Below are 22,848 nucleotides of genomic sequence, written 5' to 3' on the forward strand. Positions count from 1 at the left end.
ATGTCTAAAGACGGATTTAATCCCCACAACTTTGTTGAGATGGCCGTGCCCGGAAGAGCTAGTTGTGCAAATTTTAGACCCTGCTCTTCTTGTCAGTATAAAAGAGAGCACCTGCAGCATGAGAAAATGAAGTGAGCTACATCGCAGCGAAATTGAAGCAGAAGAAAAAAACATAGACTCTGAGACCCTAAACAAGATGAATGCAGATGTGAGGAAGTGCATATATCCAATCCTTAAGATCGGACTTGCATGCTCGAAAGAATCACCAAGACATAGGATGCACATGCAGAATGTCACCAGGGACCGACACCACATACAAAATGCTTTTATATGTAGTAGACTAATCACAAGCTAAAATGCCTCGACAGAAAATCGAAACTAACCATGTAGTAGACTAATCATGTATAATATGGGATATGCTAATTGAAACCAGCATTGCTAGAGAGGCTATGATGATTGCCCAGGGCCCTAAGCAGAAAGCAGTGATACAACTGCATTTTTTTTTTAGTAATGAGGCATGGATTCAAGCCTATCTGTAATGTGAGAATGACTTCAGTTGGTCAGATTAAAAGCAGTAAAGCGAAGGCAACATAGCAGCATAACTGAAATGGCAAAGATGTACTTACCAGGTAGTAGAACCGTATAACTATGTTAATACATACTGCAAGTTTTTGTCTGACCAAGTTCTGGCTAACTTGATTCCCTATGCTCTGTATGCATATATACTCATAGTTTTCTTTTGGAAAATCAAAATACTCTATCTAATATGAGAAGACACATGGAACAACAAACACCTGTTTGATATCGCATTAGCACAAACCACAATGGATTCAAAATCGCGGCCAGAAGTCTCAATGTTCATTTCAAAGAGCCAGAAATAAAGACAAAACTAAGACATGAAATTTTTTACAGGTCCTCCATCTTCCCCACAAATGTTTCTGTCAAGCTATGGCCACTAACCATTTTCGTTGTCCCAACTATGAAATTATATGCCATCCCTTTCCGAGAACTAAGAAACCGAAGGGCGGAAATCTCTGCAAACGTTACACCTCTAATGAAGATGACAAGTACAAGGGAGCGCTTCCCATCATCTACCTTGTCTACATTGGTTTCTGCCCCCTGAAAATTGTCAAATGATGCGCTGCTTGAGAACGGGCCTCTTTTTGTTTCTGAATGTGGTCCGGGTAACAGCTTTAGAGTTTCTTCAATCGGACGGCATCCAGATTGAATAGCATGCTGAACAAGGCGAATGCTAAGAGGTGCATATCCAGAAAAGACATAGTCAATGTCATTGGGGTTGGCTGTGTCACTGTGTTCAATGACAAGTTGTAAGGCACGCTTAACTCTCAGCCATGCACTTGCCTTTTATCTCCTGTTTTTTAAACAATCCTGCCTTCTCCAGATTTTTCAATGTAGCCACGTGCTCAAATCCATAACTCTGGACTCTGGAGTAGTTCATTCCTCATATAGTCAAAATTCTCTTTGGGCAACCCAGAATTTGTAATAGAAAATAAGATGATAAGACGTAGGACACTTACAAGAGGCTCCTGCTTATGCATCATTTCTTCAATGTAATCTAAGCATATGTCAAAACTCTCAGTCTCAACGATTGTTTGTTCCACGTCAAGTAGTCCACGAAATGATATCTTCGACGTGAAAGTCATCAGATGCTTAGCAAGATTTATGTGCCTTGTCACTTCTGGCAATGAGTGCATCTTTTTGAACAAATTCTTTATTTCGGAAAGAGTCTGTGTATTTGAAGTCACCTCATTGTAGTCCTGCTTCATAGATGTTACTTTTTGGCGTAGAATCTGGACAACAACTTCAAAGTGGAGATTCTCTCATCTCTTTAAACAGCTTGTCACTTGAATTAAGTGGAACTTTCATCTTCTTTTCTTCTTGTTTGACATCCATGATGGATGGATCAACCTCAACAGAACCATCATTGATACGCAGAAACTCATCAATAATGCCCTCATATGTTAACTGAGTACACATGGGAGTAACCATGTCCACCTCCCTGTCAAAGGCGTAGCTACACATGGGCTCGGGTGGGCTACAACGCACCCCGAATTTTGAAAAGACATTACTTAATAGCTTAATTTTAGTTTAATAAATTAAATATTAAAAACTAGCCCACCCCAAATTTTTATACTTAGCCCATATATTATTAAACTTGGTACATATATTATCTTTTTTCTTTTTTTAGTCACATATATATTATTGGAAAAATTTCAGTTTACTACCCTGTGGTTTGCACTCAACATCATGTTAATCCCTGCCCTTTCAATTTGATCAGCAACACCCCCATGCTTTCAATTTCAATCAGCCGTGCCCAAATTTTTCCAAGACATCCAAATCGGACGTTAAGTGGTGAGCTGACAGGGACAAAGTCAGCAAGTGGGCCCCACAGAAAGGGGTAAACGACATTCCACTTAATTTCCACCCAACCTCAAAAAAAAAAAAAAAAAAAAAACCCAAATTTTCGTACCACCTAGCTGGGTAATGGACTAATGGGTTTTCTCTAAAACTAACGAGAACCACAATCGGGAGCAACAGAGTAACCAAGCTGCCATCTCCTTCCTCACCAACCTTGCACGTGCAGCTTTCGATCTCAGCATCGGAGCTACCATCGTCAACTCTATGCTCTACAGCGTCGACGACGTCCAAGTTCTGGCGCACGAGAGCTTGATCCGCAGCCAAGTTCGATCTCCAAGCCAGAAGCCCCTCGGAAATCTCCAAGCTTGATTAGTTTTCTTGATTCGAATGAGGTGGAAATCCAAGATGGGTCAACAAAGATTGGGTCTTTGATTTCTCTACGGTTCATTCGTCGACACCGACTTCGACTCTGATGAAGATGACGGAACTGAGAAACTCAGGTTCGAGTGACTCCGACTTCCTCTTGGATCATCTTGTTTATGGTTTTTTCATGGCTGTAATTGCTTGATTTGAGTACTTGTTATTGGGTTATTTTTGTTGGTCGTGAATTGCTATTGAGTTCAAGGATTCTCTTGATGTGTGTCCTTCAATCTAATGGAAATTGAACACTTTTATGCTTTGTGCTGTTCATTTGGATTATGCTCTGTGCTGTTCATTTGGATTTGGATTGTTTGAATTTTGTCAGATATAGTCATCTTCTACACCTTATATGGGTTCTTCACCGTATACCTCAATTCAAATTTTTGAAACTCAATTTTTTCCTGGTTGGTTCATGAGAATTGCTTGGTGTATATGCCTCTCACAGTACTTGAAATCTGGGTATTTCTTTCAAAAGAAAGTTACAGGTCTTGTTTCAGAACTCATCAATTGAAAAAGATGGGAAGAAGTCTACTGTTAGGCAATTTGCTGGGTGTATATGCCTCTCATAGTGCTTGAAATCTGGGTATGCTTTATTTGAACACCTCCACTTTTTACGATCTGTTCTTCTGCACCTTCTTGGCTCTGAGTCTTTCTACCAAAGCCCATATATATCATAGCAATCCCACCCAATTCTCTCTATCTCTTCTTGTTCCAACTATGTTGCATAATTGATCTATGATTAGCAAGCTTAAATTTATAGTTGTTAATTGTAATTCTTTTTATTTGGTTTGGGTGGAAATTTCGGATGTATGAGTTTGGGCGGAAATTTGGGTTTTTTTTTTTTTTTTTTTTTGAGGTTGGGTGGAAATTAAGTGGAATGTTGAGTCTACCCCTGTCTGTGGGGCCCACTTGCTGACTTTGTCCCTGCCAGCTCACCACTTAACTTCCGATTTGGATGTCTTGGAAAAATTTGGGCACGGCTGATTGAAATTGAAAGCATGCGGGTGTTGCTGATCAAATTAAAAGGGCAGGGACTAACATGATGTTGAGTGCAAACCACAGGGTAGTAAACTGAAATTTTTCCTATATTATTTCTTTTCTTGAAGTATTTGATTTGATTTGATTTTCTATTCTGCTTTAAAAGACATAGTCCCATAAAAAGATCTTTTTTATTTAAGTAATTAGGTCAATTTTTTTCTCTTTTTTCTCTCACTGTTTCTCCAAAATCAATAAGTCCCAGTCTCCCAGACTTCAGATGAAAAACTTGTGGTATTCTGTCCAATCTGTATACCAACGTTCTCCCTCTTGACCTCTTCACTCTTCAGGTAGAAGCTCATCCTCTATTCCTCTTGGTTATATGATCTTTTGCACATCTTCTTTTTTTAATTCATATGTTTTTTGTTTTTAGTTCACAATTGCTTAATCAATTAATCAAATCCATGAGTCCCATCACACTATTGGCCTATTGCTACTTTATCAATATACTATAATATTAGCTTTCTAACTTTGTTTGAAAGGCGTAGATGTGTTGCGGTGTTGGTATGTTAGGTATATATACATATATAATTAACCCCAGGGCAACTTCAAAGACTTTGAATCAAAACGGTGTATATTAATTAGGTATACATATATATATATATATATATATATATATATAATTAACCCCAGGACATCTTCAAAGGCTTTGAATCAAAGCCGTGTATATTAGGTATATATACATATATAATTAACCCCAACGGCATCTTCAAAGGCTTTGAATCAAAGCCGCTTGCTTGCTTTCACCGAAAACCCTCAAAGATTCAACCTAGGTTTATATATAAATTTTTTATTGACCAATGATCAACGTTTGACTGGGGTCATTATTATTGGATTCTTTATCATTTTCTTAGATTGTATTTTTCTTTTTCAATTAAGGTTTGGGATTATAGATTTGCTTGTTTTTGCTGATCAATAATTAAAGATTTTGCTTCTATTCAAGAGCGTAGGATGAAATTTGAGTAGGTATGTTCTTCTTGTCTTAGACTTTGTTTTCGAACTTCTATCAAATGTTATAATGTTAATTTCTTTTAATTAGTTAACTATTTGATTGTTTGATATGTGTTTAATCTAAGATGTGGTTTGTAAAACTTAAAAAAATAAAAATAAAAGAATTAGTAAACTTTTATTAAATTTTTTTTAGCCCACCCCATTCTGAAATCCTACCTCCGCCATTACTCCCTGTCTAGAAGGATGACAATATTTATCTTTGGAACAACCATGTTTGATGAGCTAACGGGTTCCTAAGCTTGCATGCGGTTTAGAATGTCAGCAACACACACCGATGCATTTCCTTTCGCCCTCACATTTGGTATCACCCCAAAAGAAAACTCAAGCTTGTGAATGGCTTTCGCAATATGCCAAAGTGAGCTCATATCACCATCAACAAGGCATTCCTTGAGAGAGAGATCAAGTTCAAATGACAAAACATCCTCATCCAATGGAACACTGCATAGCTGGTACTCCCCTATACTCAACAAGTCATGGACTTTTTCCTCCTCAAGGATATTCTCACAAGCAACTGCGCAGCAAGGGACAAAGTAAAGATAGTATTCTCTCTGTAACCCTTTCGAAGTATCATTATGGACTTGTGAACTAATGTATTTCATCAAACTAAACTGAGAACGGACAAGGAAAACCACTTTGGAACAGTCAGTTTGAATTGTTTCAGCCGAAAGATGTCACAGTTCAACCTCAAGCTCTTTGAGAAGTGCAGTCTGAATGATCAATGATATTGAACCGCTGAGCTTGGGGTCAATCACCAAACACTTCCTTCCTCGAATATTCTTAAGGATGTTTATGAGCTCCTTCTGAGACTGTTCCCTCATATATTTGAGATTTAGAGGAGCATTGTCCAACTTGGGAAGACCATCAAATTCTAACCTCTAAAATTCAGTAGCAGAAGACCAGAGTCTCACCTAAAACAAGAACAATATTTTGAGGTCAGTGTTAGGATGTGATGAGAATTAATTAGGAAAGGCAAGTCCTAGTTGGACTTGGTTAGTCTTCCTAATTGGACATGGTTGATGTCAAAGTTGATTCCTATTAGGAATAGGATCTTTCTCCTGTACAAGAAGGTTTGGTTTTCCTACTACCAATTGGATTATAATTGGGGTGCTGTTGTAGAGAACTGTAATTGTGTATTTATTATTGATAATAGGAGCCCTTATATAGGGAGCTACAAACTACATAAAAGGTAATAGAATCCGAATACATTGAATACCTAGAACCTTCTCTTATTACAACTCTAAACCCTAGTTTGTAGAGGCACACATTATGTCGACATCCTTCAACACTCCCCCTTGTGCCGCTCAAACTTGGTGATGACGTTTGATCTTTGCCTCACTAAAAACCTTGCCAGGTAACAAAAACCATGTGGGACAAAAATAACCCTGGTAGAAGGACAAAAAGAGCACAACACGTCCTTCACTCTTCGAGATCGAACATGTAGACATCATACCTCCCCCTGATGTCAATATCTCCCCCTGATTGCTGCAATCATGGGAGTTCAGATAACTTTCTTAATCCGATGCTCTTCACATGTTTCTCGAAGGTGGATTTAGGTAACGACTTAATAAATAAGTCTGCTACATTATTCTCAGATCGGATTTGGTTCACTTCAATATTTAGAAGTGTCTGTTGTTGCTGATTGTAAAAGAATTTAGGCGATATATGCTTGGTGTTTTCACCCTTGATGAAGCCTAACTTCATTTGCTCAATACAAGCTGCATTATCTTCATAAATGCATGTAGGTTCATCTGTGGTAAACTTCAAACCACAAGTTCCTCGAATGTGTCTAACTATAGACCTTAGCCATATGCATTCTCGCACAGCTTCATGTAGAGCAATAATCTCTGCATGATTTAAGGAAGTAGCAACAAGGGTCTGCTTTGTAGACCTCCAAGATATCGCAGTGCTTCCCATGGTAAAGACATAACTAGTTTGGGAGCGACCTTTGTGAGAGTCAGAGAGATACTCTGCATCAGGAAAACCCATCAAAACATCGTTGTCATTTTGATGGAGGGGAGGAGGGGCACGGAGAGTGGCGTTTTGCCTTATGGAGTCCGATCCCACACTTCCGTTATTTCTTTTCTCTATGTAGGGATAAAACAAGCCCATATCAATCGTACCTCTCAAGTATCGAAATATTGTCTTTACACCAATCTAATGGCGGCGTGTTGGTGCAGAACTGTGTCTAGCTAATAAGTTCACTGCAAATGAGATATCCGGTCTTGTGCATTGAGCTAAGTACAATAATGCACCTATTGCACTTAGATAGGGCACTTCAGCCTCTAATAAGTCTTCGTCCTCATCCCTTGGACGAAATTGACTCAAGACTACGGCCGATCATGGGAGTACTCACATGCTTTGTTTTATCTTCATTAAAGCGCCTTAGTAATTTTTGAGTATATGCTGACTGATGGATCATAATCCCATCACCACGGTGCTCGAGTTCTAATTCGAGACAAACCGTGTTTTCCCAAGATCTTTCATCTCAAATTCGGATTTCAAGTATTTAGCAGTTTCCTTTAACTCATCTAGAGTTCCAATTAGGTTCATGTCATCGACATAAACTGCTACAATTGCAAAACCGGAACTTGTCCTTTTTATAAACACGCATGGACATATTTCATTGTTGACATATCCCTTTCCAATGAAGTAGTCGCTTAGACGGTTATACCACATCCGTCCGGATTGTTTCAATCCATATAGTGAACGTTGCAATCTTATTGAAAACGCGCTCTGTGGTTTAGAGCCACTTGACTTGGGTAATTGAAGTCCATCTGGAACCTTCATATATATATATATATATATATATATATCTCAATATAGATCCCCATAGAGATATGCTGTAACCACATCCATAAGCTGCATGTCAAGTTTTTCGGAAACTACCAAACTGACAAGGTAGCGGAACGTTATAACGTCCATTACGGGAGAGTATGTCTCTTCGTAGTCGATTCCAGGACGTTGTGAGAAACCTTGCGCAACAAGGCGGGCTTTGTATCTAACAACCTCATTTTTCTCATTATGCTTTCTAACAAAGACCCATTTATGGCCAACAGGCTTTATATTTGGGGGTGTCAGCGTTATGGGCCCAAATACCTGTCTCTTTGTTAGTGAATCCAATTCAACCTGGATCGCGTCTTTCCATTTAGGCCAATCTGCTCTTTGTTGACATTCTTCAACAGAGCGAGGTTCGATATCATCGTGTTCTATAATTCCTTGAGCAATAGAATATGCAAACACATCATCAAGGATAATAGAATCTCGATTCAACGTCTCGTGTACAATAGTGTAATTCATGGAGATCTCCCTATTCCCTGGAATTAGTTCTAACATTGGAGCGTCCCCCAATGATGTCTCTTGGACATAACCATAATCCGGAATATCCTCATGAGACGGGTTATTTATGTCGATGATTAATGGATCTTTTTGTGCCAAACTTGCTTTCTTTCTAGGGCGAGAATCCATCGAACATTTGGCCTCCCACGTTTCCTTATTGGGAGCCCGGCCTGAGCCACATTGCCATCACCATTAGTGGTGGCGGCACCATGCCCAATACCTCTAGGGGTGAAGCCATGTCCATGATTTTTAGGGACATCAATCCTTGCAGGCACGTTTGCAGCAGGTATATGTGATCTTGTCACTTTAGTGATATTAGTAAACGCGTCAGGCATAGAGTTTGCTACGTTCTGAAGATCGAGAATTCTCCGCACTTCAATTTTGGACTGTGTGGTTCGGGGATCAAGATGAGACAAAGTGGGGATAGACCACTACAATTCCTGTCGTTCATGTTGAACATTATTGTTCTTATCTCCCCCTAACGACGGGAAGACTGTCTCATCAAAGTGACAATCCGCAAATCTAGTGGTAAATAGATCACCTATCAAGGGTTCTAAGTAGCGGATAATCGTTAGAGAGTCATATCCAACATAAATACCTAATCGTCTTTGAGGACCCATTTTGGCGCGCTGTGGCGGCGCAATTGGCATATAAACTGTACACCCAAATATGCGTAAGTATGAGACATCAGGCTCATATCCAGTAACCATCTAGGACGCAGAAAAGGGTTGAGTGGCAGTAGGCCTCAGATGAATGAGCACAGCTGCATGCAATATTGCATAGCTCCAAGTAGAAACAGGGAGATTGGTGTGCATAACCAATGCTCTAGCGACCATTTGAAGTCTTTTAATGACAGCTTCTGCGAGATCATTTTGGGTGTGAACATGAGGAACAGGGTGTTCAACCTCAATCCCAATGGACATGCAATAGTCATCAAACGTTTTTGATGTAAACTCTCCAGCATTGTCAAGACGAATTGACTTAATGGGATGATCAGGGTGGTGGGCCCTTAATTTAATGATTTGTGCTAGGAGTTTAGCAAATGCAGAATTTCTTGTGGACAAGAGCATGACATGTGACCAGCGTGTCGATGCATCAACTAACACCATAAAATATCTAAATGGTCCGCAAGTTGGTTGAATAGGTCCACAAATATCACCTTGGATTCTTTGCAAGAATGGAATATTTTCCTTAGTGTTCTTTGCATAGGATGGTCTCGATCCTAATTTTGCTAAAGAGCAGGCTTTGCAAAATGAAAGATGGGCTTTAGAAGCAACCAGGCAAGAATCCGGTTGAGCCACGAAGTCACAATTGACTTTAGAAGTATAAAAAGGGACCAAGGAGGCATTAGTGGCGTCAATACCAGTTTTGGGCCGCAGGGGGTAGGCGGCGCTAGCCCTACCTTGGACTGAATTTCGGTTCTGACTTCTTTTCGCTTTAAAAAATGGATGTCCGTGTGAAGTCTTTAATATACGGATCATCATATCACGACCTGGATGTCCCAAACGGTCATGCCAAAGCCTATATGTGTCAGAATCCCATAAGTCATCTCTCATGATATGGTTGGATTCAATAATTTGAATAGTGGTTGCATACAGTCCAATAGAGTGACACATAAGTTTCTCTAATACTCGTTTATGTCCGTAGTCATTAGAGGTGATGCAAATGAACTCTTGTCAATTCTCACAATGTGTTTCCACATGAAAACCATTGGCTCCTATATCTTTAAAACTCAATAGGGTTCTTCCAGCCCTAGGAGCATATAGAGCTTCAGTGACATTAATACTTGTGCCATTTAGCAACATAAATTGAGCTGATCCTCGACTATGAATCAATTGTGATGGTCCAGCCATTGTAGTCACTGAAGATCGACTAGGCGTCATCCATAGGAAAAGATGCCTATGTCACAATATAGTATGTGTGGTGCCACTATCAACAAGGCATTTCAACTCTCCAGGAAACATACTGAAAAATAATAAAGTTCGGAATTAAAACATGTCAATGACATCAAATAATAATACGATACTTTTTTTAATAAAAATAGCCAATGATTACATCAGAGGTCCCAAAAGTCTAATCCAAAATAAAATCAAACTAAGACACATTGTAGTCACTCTATCCGTTTGGTAACTCCAATTAAATATGACCAGGAAAGTAGAGAGAGATGTTGGTGGAGTGAGGCTCTCTTAAGTACCACTAATCTCAATGACTTTCCTAGACATAATATTTCATTGGGTGCACCACATAAGAAAGAGTTAATACAATTGTCATTTATTGACTAAGGCATATTGCCATTACAAAAATTCTTGGAAAATAAAAGGACTAATCTAATCAAAGTCTGCGGCATCCTTGTGCACTTCATCTTCAGCTTTGAAGTCCTCTATGGTGAGATTAACATCTCCATCATTTTCTTATTCTTCTACAAGGTATACTTCTTGCTCCCTCAGGTCCCTGTATGCCTTGTATCTTGCAGCCAGTTGCTCGCTTGCCTTGCATTGCTTGGACCAATGCTCACTTGATCCACATCGATGACACATATCATTGTGGTTGCCTCCCTTCAATTGAGGTGCACGTTGTGCACATTGTGGACGTTCCCTAGGAGGGTTGGTGCCACCACCATGACCCATGGCGCAACCACCACGGGCATTGGCGCCACCACCACGGCTAGGGTTGCCATGACCCCCTCTCCCACGTGTGGCATTGCCACCACGTGTATCTGCACCAAACTTGCGGTTTCCTTTCTGGTTAGGGCGGTTATATGGACCCATACGTCCCTCATATCCCTTATTCTTAGGGTTCCGCTCCTTGTGCCCTCCTTTGGGTGCATTATAATTCGCCTTATGAACGCTCTTAGTTCCAATGGGCCTTGAATTATAATTCCTCACGAGTATGTTATCATGTTTCTCATCTATAGATATGATATTGATAAGTTGATGAAACCTCGTGATCCGTCCAGCATTGACTTCAGTATGGTATTGCTTTGATACCACAATGGCTGAAACGGGGAAGGTGGAGAGAGTCTTCTCAATTTGCTCTGGTTTTGTGACAGGTTGTCCATAGAATCTCAACATGGATTGTAAGCGAAGAGCCTCTGAATTATATTCAGCAACAGACTTAAAGTCAGCAAAGCGCAGATTGTTCCATTGAACCTTCAAGTCAGAGAGGAGGGAATCTTGGACATTGCCAAATTGCTCTTCTAGCGTTACCCATAGCTCTCTTGCACCCTTGATCAAAATATACTCCAATCTGAGTGCTTTGTCCATATGACGTCGCATCAAGATAACTACTTGATCATGCTTTGTAGGTGTTCGCACGAACACAAGATCCGGGTTAGGTGCCTGGATTATGGGTAATATTCCCTTTGAAGTGAGGTGGTTCTCAACATCAGTTACCCAACTATGGTAATCCGAGCCTGTTGAGTCAAGCATGGGAAAGTCGAGTCTAGGTTCATTCGACATCCTGAAAATAAGAAGAGAAGATATATTAGTTTCGGAGCTAAACTTCCACGAAAACTAAAATAATAAGATTTCCGAGCTATGCTACCAAGAGATCAATTTCCAAGAATCTCTTTTGGATTAGACCAAACAATAATGTTATAATATGGTCGCAATTTGATGCTTACGGACTCTCTTAGTCCAAGCATTATGAACACTCTTAGTTCATACAAACGCTCTTAGTTTGTTTAATTATGAACACTCTTAGTTCATATGAACGCTCTTAGTTCATTAAGCGTGAATCCCCACAATTCTGCTTGTTGAATACTCAAAATCATTTGGCAACATATATTCCAACATTCTGCAGAAAATAAAAGGAATTTAAAATACAAGAAAGCAGCAACCTTAAACATAAAAGCTTACTTGATGATTCGAGGCTTGAGAACATGCGTGTGTTGGGGCAGCAACAATAAGTGGCAGCAGCAACAGGAACTAGTGGCGGCAGCAGCAGGAAGTAGAGGCGGCAGCAGCAGGAAGTAGAGGTGGCAGCGGCAACGGTTTTGTGCTGTAGCAAACTGCAGCAGGCTTGAGGCAGGAGCAGCGGGGAGGCAGTGGGGACTTGCGGCAAGAGGCAGGGGCTGCAGGAGGCATGCGGCTAGGGAGCTGCAGCACGTGCAGCGGTGAGCTGCAGGGGGGGAGGCCGAGTAGGGTTTTTGTGGGCAGGGAGGAATGCGGCAGTTTTTTGTGAGAGAGAGTTTTAGGGGGTTTTTTTTTTCTCTTTTGGGCTTGGGTTAGAACTCGTGCTGATAACGTGTTGTAGAGAATTGTAATTGTGTGTTTATTATTGATAATAGGAGCCCTTATATAGGGAGTTACAAAGTACATAAAAGATAATAGAATCCGAATACATTGAATACCTAGAACCTTCTCCTATTCCAACTCTAAACCCTAGTTTGTAGAGGCACACATTATGTCGACATCCTTCAATAGGTGCCTATATATAGAGGGCATGGGTAGTAAACCAAGGCATGGTCGGTGCATGCGATCATCGACAAGAGAGTGTATATCTCTTGGGTAAGGGAGAAGAGATGTTAAGAGTGAATACAGCTTTTGGGTGAGAGTGAGTTCTTGGGAAACTCTATGAGAATGGGTGTACAGGGGTTATGGTGATTTAGCTCAATTGTATCTTGTACTGTAATTATTCTCATAGTGAAGAACATGTATCTCTCGGGAGAACGTAGGCATGGATTTATGCTGAACCTCATTAAATCTCGGTGTTCTCTTGTCACTTATCTTGTGGTTTGTTTACTTTTCTATCGGTCTATTCTGTGAGCCTTGACGGGAGAGGGATTCTAATTTCCTTAACAGTCAGTCTCTCAATTTTCTTGGTCCTATAGGAACTTGAGTCCAAAGTAGAATATAACAAATATCCCAGTCTTACAGAAGAAGAAAACAAAACAAATATTTCTAGTCTTACAGAACAAGAAAACAATCCAAACTTGAAAAGGGAAAATAAATTCCTTAAAGTAGAAGAAATCCAAGTTTCAGTTCTCATAAATATCCAAAACTAAACAGAGTCCTCAGTAGATATGCAATTTATACTGCAAACACATAAAGTTGAATTCTTGTGTTCAGCTAGAAGAACAGTTCACGGCTTTAACTTGAAGTAACAATTCTTTGGTATTCTTCACGTGAAAGATGAATTCTTTGTGTTCGAACCTCAAAATGGAAAAGATGGAAGATGAGGAAGATGAAGGGTACCTGAAAATCAAGTTGGGGTGAAGTAATCCAATTTAAAGTGGAGACCAAAAACCATCGCAATGCCCTCGAAATCAAACTCGGTCATCTTCTTCCCAAACCTGCTTCAGCACATAAATCCAAAGACCCCACCTTTCATGCATAAAAGATGAATAGGATTATATGTGGCAGTAGTAGAGAATACGGTGCCGTTTGGGTCCTCTTCATTTTATTATTAATACACACACACACACACACACACACTTTTATTATATAACCAAAATTCCAAACGTTATAGATTAAAGGCTTTCAGATAAACTTCGGCATAGGTGAAGTTTTAGATGCTGAAGCTTGGAGTCTATATTATGGTCTTTAACAAGCTCTTAAATCTCACGTTACTCATATTAAAGTAGAAATGGATTCTGAAATTCTAGTGAAGTTGATCTCTTATACTGATGTTACTATTCATACTATGAGATCGCTTATTTGTTGCTGCAAAAAGTTGATCAGGAACTTCCAATGCTTCTCCCTAATGCACATTTACAGAGAGTGTAACATGGTAGTAGACTGCCTTGCTTAATCATACTTATGGGATAATTGAGTTTGACAATTCTCCTATTCATGCCTCTCCTGCCTATCTTGATGAAGTAACTCGGCAAAGAAGAATCTTTGTTAGACCTGATGATAGGCCAAGCTAGCTAGTCTTTTTTTTTTCTCTTTCTTTACTTTAGGGTCTTTTCTCCTATTCATGCCTCTCCTACCTATCTTGATGATCTTGATGAAGTAACTCGACAAAGAAGAATCTTTGTTAGACCTAATTATAGGCCAAGCTAGCTAGTCTTTTTTTTGTCTCTTTCTTTGTTTCAGGGTCTTTTTGACCTTTTTTTTTTTTTTTTTGAAGTAAAGGTTAATTACATTAGATAACTAGCTAAAAAGTCAGAATCTACAAGCACTTAAAGATAGAACTATAAGTTCCTATCTAAGCACTGCAAACTCATTACAAATCTATTTGAGCCCGCTATTGAAGCGAACCTATAAACAAAGAACAACTCCGTGTCTTCTAGGGCAAAATCATTGACTAGCATCCCTATTAGCCAGACGCGCAATTGCGGTACCAATAGAGAGCCACTTTCTAGCAAACAAATAGGAGCAATTCCTCATCCATAAGCCGCTTGACAACCAATCTTGTTTCAAATAATTACCAACTTTTGTAAAAGTCATAATCCGAAACAATTGGTCCTGAACCACAAGTCGACCTGAAAGCCTAAGATGGTCCATAGCTCAGGCCAAGCCCACCTTCCGCACTAAGTGACAAATGAGGGTGTCAAGGCACCCTCCCTACTAGCCCACAATAATACGCCCAACAACCCAAATTTGAGCCCAGTCCCATAGGTCCAAACCCAAATATGAGCAAGAATAGCAGCAGCCTTGTTCAACGTAAGCCAATCCAGCGCCGCCGCCACCAAACTCTCTGGCGGCCGGCCTCTCCAGCCCTGTATCACCTTCAACTGGTTCTGCTGCCTTCCTTCAAAATCGGCACCAAACCCAACCAGAATCAGTAAGTCTGATCCCAATACTCTGACGTTGATTTGGTGCCTCGGCCTCACCAACCTCGACCACGATTCGCTGGGGAAGCGAGTGAAATCGCTATCAATTCTACTATTCGACTTGATCCCCTACCTCTGTATGTCAAACCAACCAGCCGCCGCCGTTGTTGATCAAAACCAAGCAACCAACTCCGATCAAAACAGCCAACCACCGACCCCAAGATCAACCAATCACGCCGCCAGACCCGTCAAGCCGTCTCCGACCTGTGAAACCCGTCAAGCTTGTCGCCGACGCTGTACGCAAATGGCCGCCGACGTTGCACAACGGCTGCCGACCCCACCGCTTAGACTCGAAACCCTAGTGGTTTCGCTGATGTCTTTTTGACCCCTTGCTTACAAAAAAAATAAAATAAAATAAAATAAAAATTCCAAAGATTAATTCCAATTATTTTTGCTATCTGAAATTCACAGCCACATTCTATGATCACAATGTTAATTAAAACAGCGTTAAAACCCCATTTTCGCGTATGCCTGCAACGGCTAGTTAACCTCTAATCCCCAAATCTATATATACAAACCCTAGATCTTCAATTTCATACATAACTCTCACTTTTCTCTGAATTGAATTGCCCTTTCAATTTGACCATTCCGATCTTCAATTTGACCACTCAGATCTTCAATTTGAACACTCCGATCTTCAATTTCAATTCAGAAACAGAGAGATCAGAACCCCCAAATTCTCGTTTCAATTCACAGACATCGCCATCGAAACCCTTGATTTCTGAAGTGGAAGGATTCCCAGTGGGTTCCCGGTTCCACCCTACCGACGGCGAGCTCGTTGGTTACTTTCTCCGCAACAGAGCTTGCTTGGGTTCCCAATTCCAGCCGAGCTTCTTCCCCCAATGCCCTGATTTCTGCAGGAAAGACAAAGCCTCGTGTCATCTGGGACAGCTATGGTGGTCCTAGATCAAACTTGTTTTCTTAAGCATTGGTGTTATTTTTCCTTCTTATTCTTGTAGGCTAATTATCGTAGAGATAGACAATATGAAATTCAATTCTTGTGCTTATTTCCCCAATGATTGAAAGTAGAGGCTTAATAGCTGTTAGATATATTCATGTACTTTTATATCTCAAACAAACATTTTCAATTTTGTTCGGCATAGCATGGATGATTGACTCTTCTTCCCTGGACTTCATCAATTAAACATTCTATCAGCCTTCTTCTTCCAATTTCTAGTAGGATAAAGTGCACAAGTCTACAACTTGAAGTTCCTTATTATAAACCAAGCATTTGCATGTTTCAAAGTCTTTTAACTCTTTATGCAGCACCCATTCAAAGTAAATAGATGCAGTGCATGACCATATCCCCATAAATACAAATACTTTGGTATCAATTTTAACCCGCAAAACATTTAGGTGGAGTTCACGTATTCAGCTACATGGTACCAATTAGCTTGTGAGGTAGCCAAATGAATAAGCACAATAGAGCAAAATATCAGAAAAGTCATCGTAGAGATTGATCATCTGCATATGTATTTGAGACCTTTCTGAAAAACAAATTACCAATTCGAATCCCTTTCTTCGGTCCCTGCATCACAAATTTAACACATTGCAGAATGAAAAGGAATGCTCAGACCAAAAAAAAAAAACCAAGAATCAAAAGGAATGCTGCAGACTGTAGTGATATAAATTAAGCCATGCTACATATCCAATCACAAGATCATAGCTGTTTCATTAACTCAATTCCTAACAATTAGCATTATGAGGTAGCCAAATGATGATGCGCAAAAAAGAAAAATATCTGGATGAAGCTTGATTGTAGAACAAAGTCTAAATCCTGTGTAGTTTTTCTAATATGTTCATGGTTTAGTGTATTTTCTGTAGCTAACCTTTGTCGTCTTTTCATTTTTTTTTTAAAATTTTTTTGGTCCCAACAGAAATAGAGCTCAATTTTTTTTATTGTAATATAATGCTTAAGTGACTACATGCGCATTCATTGCCATACAGGTATATGCCGCTCAATTTAAATATGAAGATTGGTTTTGACTTTTAATTGGCTCATGATCTTTGAAGTTGCTCACTTTTACAGCATAATTGCAGATGACTCGGGCACATAGATGAAGTGCACACTAATTCCAGTAATGAGTATATCCCATAATAAGTACACAAAAGTGTGATGTCGTTTTATACATGGACAAAAGGATTCACAAGTGAAGATGAACACCAAATTCTGTAATTCAATTAGTAAAAACTAAAAACGCCCAAATCCTATATATATGTACACAAGAAGGATGAACACCAAATCTTGTACGTCAATAAAATTACATGTCGGCTGGCTGAGTGAAGCAGTTAAGAGTACCACAGATAATTCTTTGCTGACGCGAAACAAAAAAGGAAAGCTGCAATAAGGCTAATTCGCTTCTGTGTAGTCTAGTGTGTACATGTACTGAAGACTCTCAAAGGTTTTCGAAGCATTTGTAGAAACATGAAAGATTATTTCAAACTCAAAATGAGTATAAACTGAAGTTCATCTCTAGCTAATAAACAGTGCCGACCAGAATCAACTGTAATCCTAAAAATTCCATATGGTAGTACAGAGCTAAATGGGAGTGATCTTTTGTCATCCTCTCTCTCTCTCTCTCTCTCTCTCTCTCTCCTATAATTCGAGTTCATTTCTGATTCATCAGTTCCCCTCATCTAGGAAGATATAATACTTAATTAGCAACAATAATGATTCAGTGGTTGCATCATAGAAACTCTTTGTATCCTCGGGTCATTCTAGCAAAGTATTTTCCAAAGGCTTCCAATAGCCGAAACAAGCACCTTGAAGAGTACAAAGCAAGAACATCACCATAAAGAGAACGTAGGTAAATGGAGGAGGAGTCCAAGGAGTGCACAGCTTGAACGAGAAGGCCTAACCGGAGAGAGGCCCCATTCCAACACCATTTGCACGCCTCCACTCTAGCAAGTGCTTCTATTTGAGCCGGAGAGAAAACGGGATCCGCACTCATAGCCTTATCTACACAGAAACGACATTCATCCAAGCACACACTGAAGTGCTGAACAGCGAAGGCTCCTTGAATTTATATACACACACACACAAATAATAGTTGCTCTGTTTTTTTATAGAATATTCTCGTAACTGTTTTTGATACGAGAATCCAAGTGAGGCTCACATGGAGGCATGTAAGCTGGGGGTCGACGAATGTTAGTCTCAGAAGTACCACCATTCTTGACAATGAAAGCAGTGTTCATACCCCAACTCAAGTGTCTATCAAAATGACAGTGCCAAAACCACACCCCTACAAAAAAGAAGTGTGATTAATAATCACAAAAGTCAATAATAATTACATCTTTGCATAAAACACGAAGTTGATGCGTTTTAACAGTTTTCTGTATCTATGAATTGTTTATAGTAATCTCAACAATCTATCTCATGTTTGAGTGTGTTTGTAACATTGATTTTTCACATACTAATATCAAAGTAGGGAGGAAGACATACCAGGGTTATTTGCTATAAATCTGATTGCTAACCAGCCATTTTTGGGAACTCCAAAGGTAGTTACTTTAGGAGGATCAACAAAATTAAACCCCTTTGGATCATCCTCATCGTCATAATTTCCATAACCAGATCCAACCACGTAGAAGCTATATCCATGCATATGCATTGGATGATTAACAGAGCCCTTCATCACATTAGTCCCTTGGAACACAATTTGAACTGACTCGTTATAATTCAACAACTTCACCTTTGTCCCTTGGACAGTGAACACAATATTATCCACGAAAGTTTCCTCTGTGAAGTTATAATAAGAAGGCGGTTGGTCTGGAAAATCCGTTGTGTAAACCCCACTTATGTTCCTGCATCATAATTTTAAAATGAGCAATGTTAAAATTGAGACTGATGGGTGTAGTAATTTAATCTCACTTCCCTTTCTTGTATTAATTATCCACTGAAAGCAGAGGAAGAAGTAAAACCTGTAGTAGGCTCTAAGGACATCTGTTGTTGGGTTAATCCAGCTAACATTATTCATGCTTGAAGAGATTTGTTTAGTTGTTTCACAGCCTGGATGTGAACAAGGAAGATCATTCATAGAAACTGTTATAAACATTTTAGTAGTAACATTTAATGGGACATCTGTAGGGTATTTGGGGGTCGCCAAGCTTTTAATCCGGGAGGTGAATTTTATTGCTGCTGCATAGTCCAAGTACATGGGAAGAGTAGTTGGAAAGGAAGGAGATGCCTGATATGTGTAGTTGCCTCTGTATTCAAGGATTGCGGTAACATTCGCATGGTCAAAGCCAGTCACTTCTGGATCCTCACTTGAGTATTGTCTAGCAGCTATATAGTATTGGCCAGGAGATTGGTTTGCTTTGAGGAGGACATCCATCGCCTGTCCAGCACTGATGACTATGTAGGTTGTGTCTATCGGTTTTATATAGGCTCCGTCTAGGCCAACAACGGTGAGATTATGTTCAGCAACTGCAAAGAAGTGTTCTGCGTTGATGTTTGCGTTGACTATACGAAGAAGATAGGTCTTGCCGTAGTCAACCATTCGATGATATGTTGTTTCTGCAATTAACATGAAATTTATGGACTGGCTTCATCTTGAGGGAGCTAGGCATGAGCACATAAGTAATGTACACATACTTATGAACGAATTAGCATACATCAACTTACCACTGGAGCATGGACAAAAGTCTCCTGGTTCGCCATTTATTGTATAAGCATCTGAATGGGGCAGGTCGCTACCATCATCCATAGCCTCATCAACTAGTTCTTTGATATCTCCCTCGTACCAGGATGCTGCATATATGCAAGGACCCAAATAACTAAAAAGAAAACTTGCAAGGGTCATTGTGCAGATAAGTATCTGTATATCCCATAAACGTACATTTGCATATGCAGATTTTATTCTCACTCTTAGGATCCATTATAAATTAATCACTCATTATAATGAAACTTTGACTACATACAAGTGTCTCTACTTTTATATTAATTAGTAATATTCACACAGTCATGATGACTAAGTAATGTTCATACAATTATAATGAAACTTTGACCACATACAAGTGTCTCTACTTTTGTATTAATTAGTGATATTCACATGGTCATGATGATTAAGTAATGTTTATACAATCATGATTAAAGATTTTCTGATCACCCACTGAATTTAAATTTAATATCAAAGATTAAGGCTAAAAGAATAAATTTTAAGTGTTTTAATCTCAACCCTTAAAATTAAATATAAGGATGGGTGACCACAAAATTTTTAGTCACTTGGTAACCGTGCAATCATATATATATATATATACACACACACACACACAGATTCTATCAAGAGAAGAGCTCCGCTTTTAAATTAACGTGTGAAGTTCAAGTTTTGGGTCACTTTTCGGTCTCATATCCACATTTTGACCGTTCAGTTTTTTAGGTACTAGTGTATAGATCATCTCTGCAAATTTTCAGCCAAAATGATAATCGTTAAGGTATTGATAACTTCCTTAAAACTAGTACGGTTCAGGTTGACAAATTCAGTCCGTCTATTGGTTTAAACGAGTTAGATACCTTAACGATTATCAATTTGGCTAAAAATTTGCAGATATGATCTATACACTAGTATCTAAAAACTGAACGGTCGATATGTAGATATGCGACCGAAAAGTGACCCAAAACTCGAACTTCACACGTTAATTTTCAAAGCGGAGCTCCGCGCTGGATAGGATATATATATATATATATATCCATTCTAGTGAGGGATTCTTTTTTTTTTCATCCTTTTAAAGGATTGATTATTTGACTAACTTTTGGTCACACACACACACACACACACACACACACACACACACATATATATATATATATATATATATATCCCTTCTAGTGAGGGATTCATTTTTTTATCCTTTTAAGGGATTGATTATTTGACCAACTTTTGGATCATTTATCAACATCTCCCTCATTCAGTTGTTAGATCTATATGAGTAGATCAATTTTGAAAATTTTAAATTTGGCTGAAACTTTACAGAAGTAATCTATTCATGGAGTCTTAAGAAGTGAACAGTCAAGATAACGATATGTGATTGAAAAGTGGGCCCACAAAGGATCCCTTAAAATGACAAAAAAAATTATTCTTTCACTAGAAGGGCATTGAATGTACGTACCCACACACACAAAAAATTATATATGCAAAAGAGATTAGTAAATGACATCGCGTTAATATTTTGCATACCAATTATAATGGTCTCATCTTCATCCGGTTGAGGAAATGGAAATGTGGTTCCTACACTTGGTAAGATGACAATCGCACCATGAACAGTGGCTCTTGTCCAATCACTATGAGCATGCCACCATAAAGTTCCTTCTTCAGTGGATAAAGAGATTTCATAAGTGAAATTTGTTCCTGGAAGAATTGGACACTGCGTGATGTACTCTGGACCATCTGACCACGGATTTCTTGGTTGTTTTATCCCATGCCTATACCATCATATAATAACTAAATAGTTAGAAAAGGGGTATAAATACAACAAATGATTGAAAAGAGAGAGAGATTTGGAGGGTTTTTCGGCTCTGGAAGTCTAGATAATTAGAGGTAATGCATCAAGAGAGACTGAGAGGTGTAACATATATACCAGTGAATAGTGAAACCATAATATCCTTGGTTATGAACATTAACGTAAACTGTATCTCCTTTGCGAACTCGTATCTCTGGACCTGGAAAACAATCGTTCACTACCAAGATGCTCTTTGTTGAACACAATTTGGTGAAGTTTTTCTCCCTTACCTAAACACACAAACTATATATATTATATATAGTTCCAGCAAAGGTGTAATTGCAAGGCTAGCTGTTAGAAATTAGAAAAATGAGATCGACGGTGATCTGGCTAGATAGAGAGGTGAACTGGGAATCAGCTTCTTACAACAAAATCATAGAAATGCACTTCGCCTTCAACTAGGGAGGTGAACCGCACGATAAGAAAGAAGAACCCCAGAATTTCTGTCAATAATATCGAACAATTCTTCTGGGGTTTCATGTTGTTCTTTCTTGGATATGATGATCGAAGAACGTGGGTAGCTTTCCTTTTTATACGTCTTGGATCCAGCACATTGTATATTTCATTATTTCAACATTTACGTAATCAATTTAATTATTTCAACATTTACGTAATCAATTTAATTATGGACCATAGAGACTACTTCCTTGATGGGCATCCTTCTTACATTATTCAGTTTTCTAACGAACGGTCAAAATTACTGCACGCAGTATCTTCCAGTCAATTAAGAGAGTGCGTACTATGAAGTAACTTTAACAAGACTTTCCCCTAGAAGTTGTTGTTCCACGTGATTTAATTTTGTCGTTGAAGTTGATGCACGTGCTATGATTTTGCGGTGGCCGCCTAATGCAGAACACAAAATTAAAACCTTCTCCACTTGAAAATTTTCTATGCACCGGTGGTGCAAATAACTCAACATTTATAAAATGATCTCAATTCTTGATATTTATAATTAATATTTTTATTAATAACCCAATATTTATAATCAATATTTTTATTAATAACCAAAAATGAATTTAATATAATCAAACAATCCATTTATATTTGTGTAAGTGCACGTCGGTACACTGAATCCTCCCATCTCCACTAATCACCACCAATCACGTTCATATATGGTAAGCAGTTAATGATTTAATGATAACCTTTTCTCATCTGCTGCCTACCAGTGTTTGATTAGAAATAAGGTTAGGCTGTAAGGAAGAAAGTACAATGATTAGATGGTGTGAAGCTAGATGTTTACTGCATGCAGTCAGATCATCTGAATGCGTTTAAATTAGTCCATGGGTTGTATGTGAGGAAGAAGGTACAATGATTGTTGGAGGTGAAAAATTCCGATTAGAAACTTGACCCAACAATTAATGTGGACTGGAGTGGAAGCTGAACCGGGGATAATC

The 22,848-nt window shown here is 39.0% G+C and overlaps 1 protein-coding gene and 1 pseudogene across 1 annotated transcript; both read right to left on the reverse strand.

Annotated features, from left to right (window-relative positions):
* Positions 1-759: 759 nt before the first annotated feature.
* Positions 760-15,841, reverse strand: LOC112178367 (annotated as a pseudogene).
* A 1,276-nt stretch (positions 15,842-17,117) lies between these two features.
* LOC112180625 (laccase-14) lies at positions 17,118-21,964 on the reverse strand. Its single transcript, XM_024319182.2, has 7 exons — positions 21,821-21,964; positions 21,533-21,684; positions 21,133-21,377; positions 19,581-19,706; positions 18,878-19,472; positions 18,402-18,760; positions 17,118-18,201 (listed from the first exon to the last, which is right to left on the reverse strand). Exons 1-7 carry the CDS (start codon positions 21,932-21,934, stop codon positions 18,023-18,025), a joined length of 1,770 nt encoding a protein of 589 aa, XP_024174950.1. The 5' UTR covers positions 21,935-21,964; the 3' UTR covers positions 17,118-18,022.
* Positions 21,965-22,848: the final 884 nt, after the last annotated feature.

Source organism: Rosa chinensis, chromosome 7 (genome assembly GCF_002994745.2).
Source record: "Rosa chinensis cultivar Old Blush chromosome 7, RchiOBHm-V2, whole genome shotgun sequence".
Lineage (NCBI taxonomy): Eukaryota > Viridiplantae > Streptophyta > Magnoliopsida > Rosales > Rosaceae > Rosa > Rosa chinensis.

Coding starts and splice junctions, on each gene's coding strand:
- LOC112180625 (XM_024319182.2), bottom strand. CDS start 21,934: ATGAAACCCCAGAAGAATTGTTCGATATTATTGACAGAAATTCTGGGG. Junction 19,707..21,132: donor AGATGAGACCATTATAATTG/GTATGCAAAATA, acceptor GCATATATGCAG/CATCCTGGTACGAGGGAGAT. Junction 18,202..18,401: donor ATTTATAGCAAATAACCCTG/GTATGTCTTCCT, acceptor TCTTTTTTGTAG/GGGTGTGGTTTTGGCACTGT.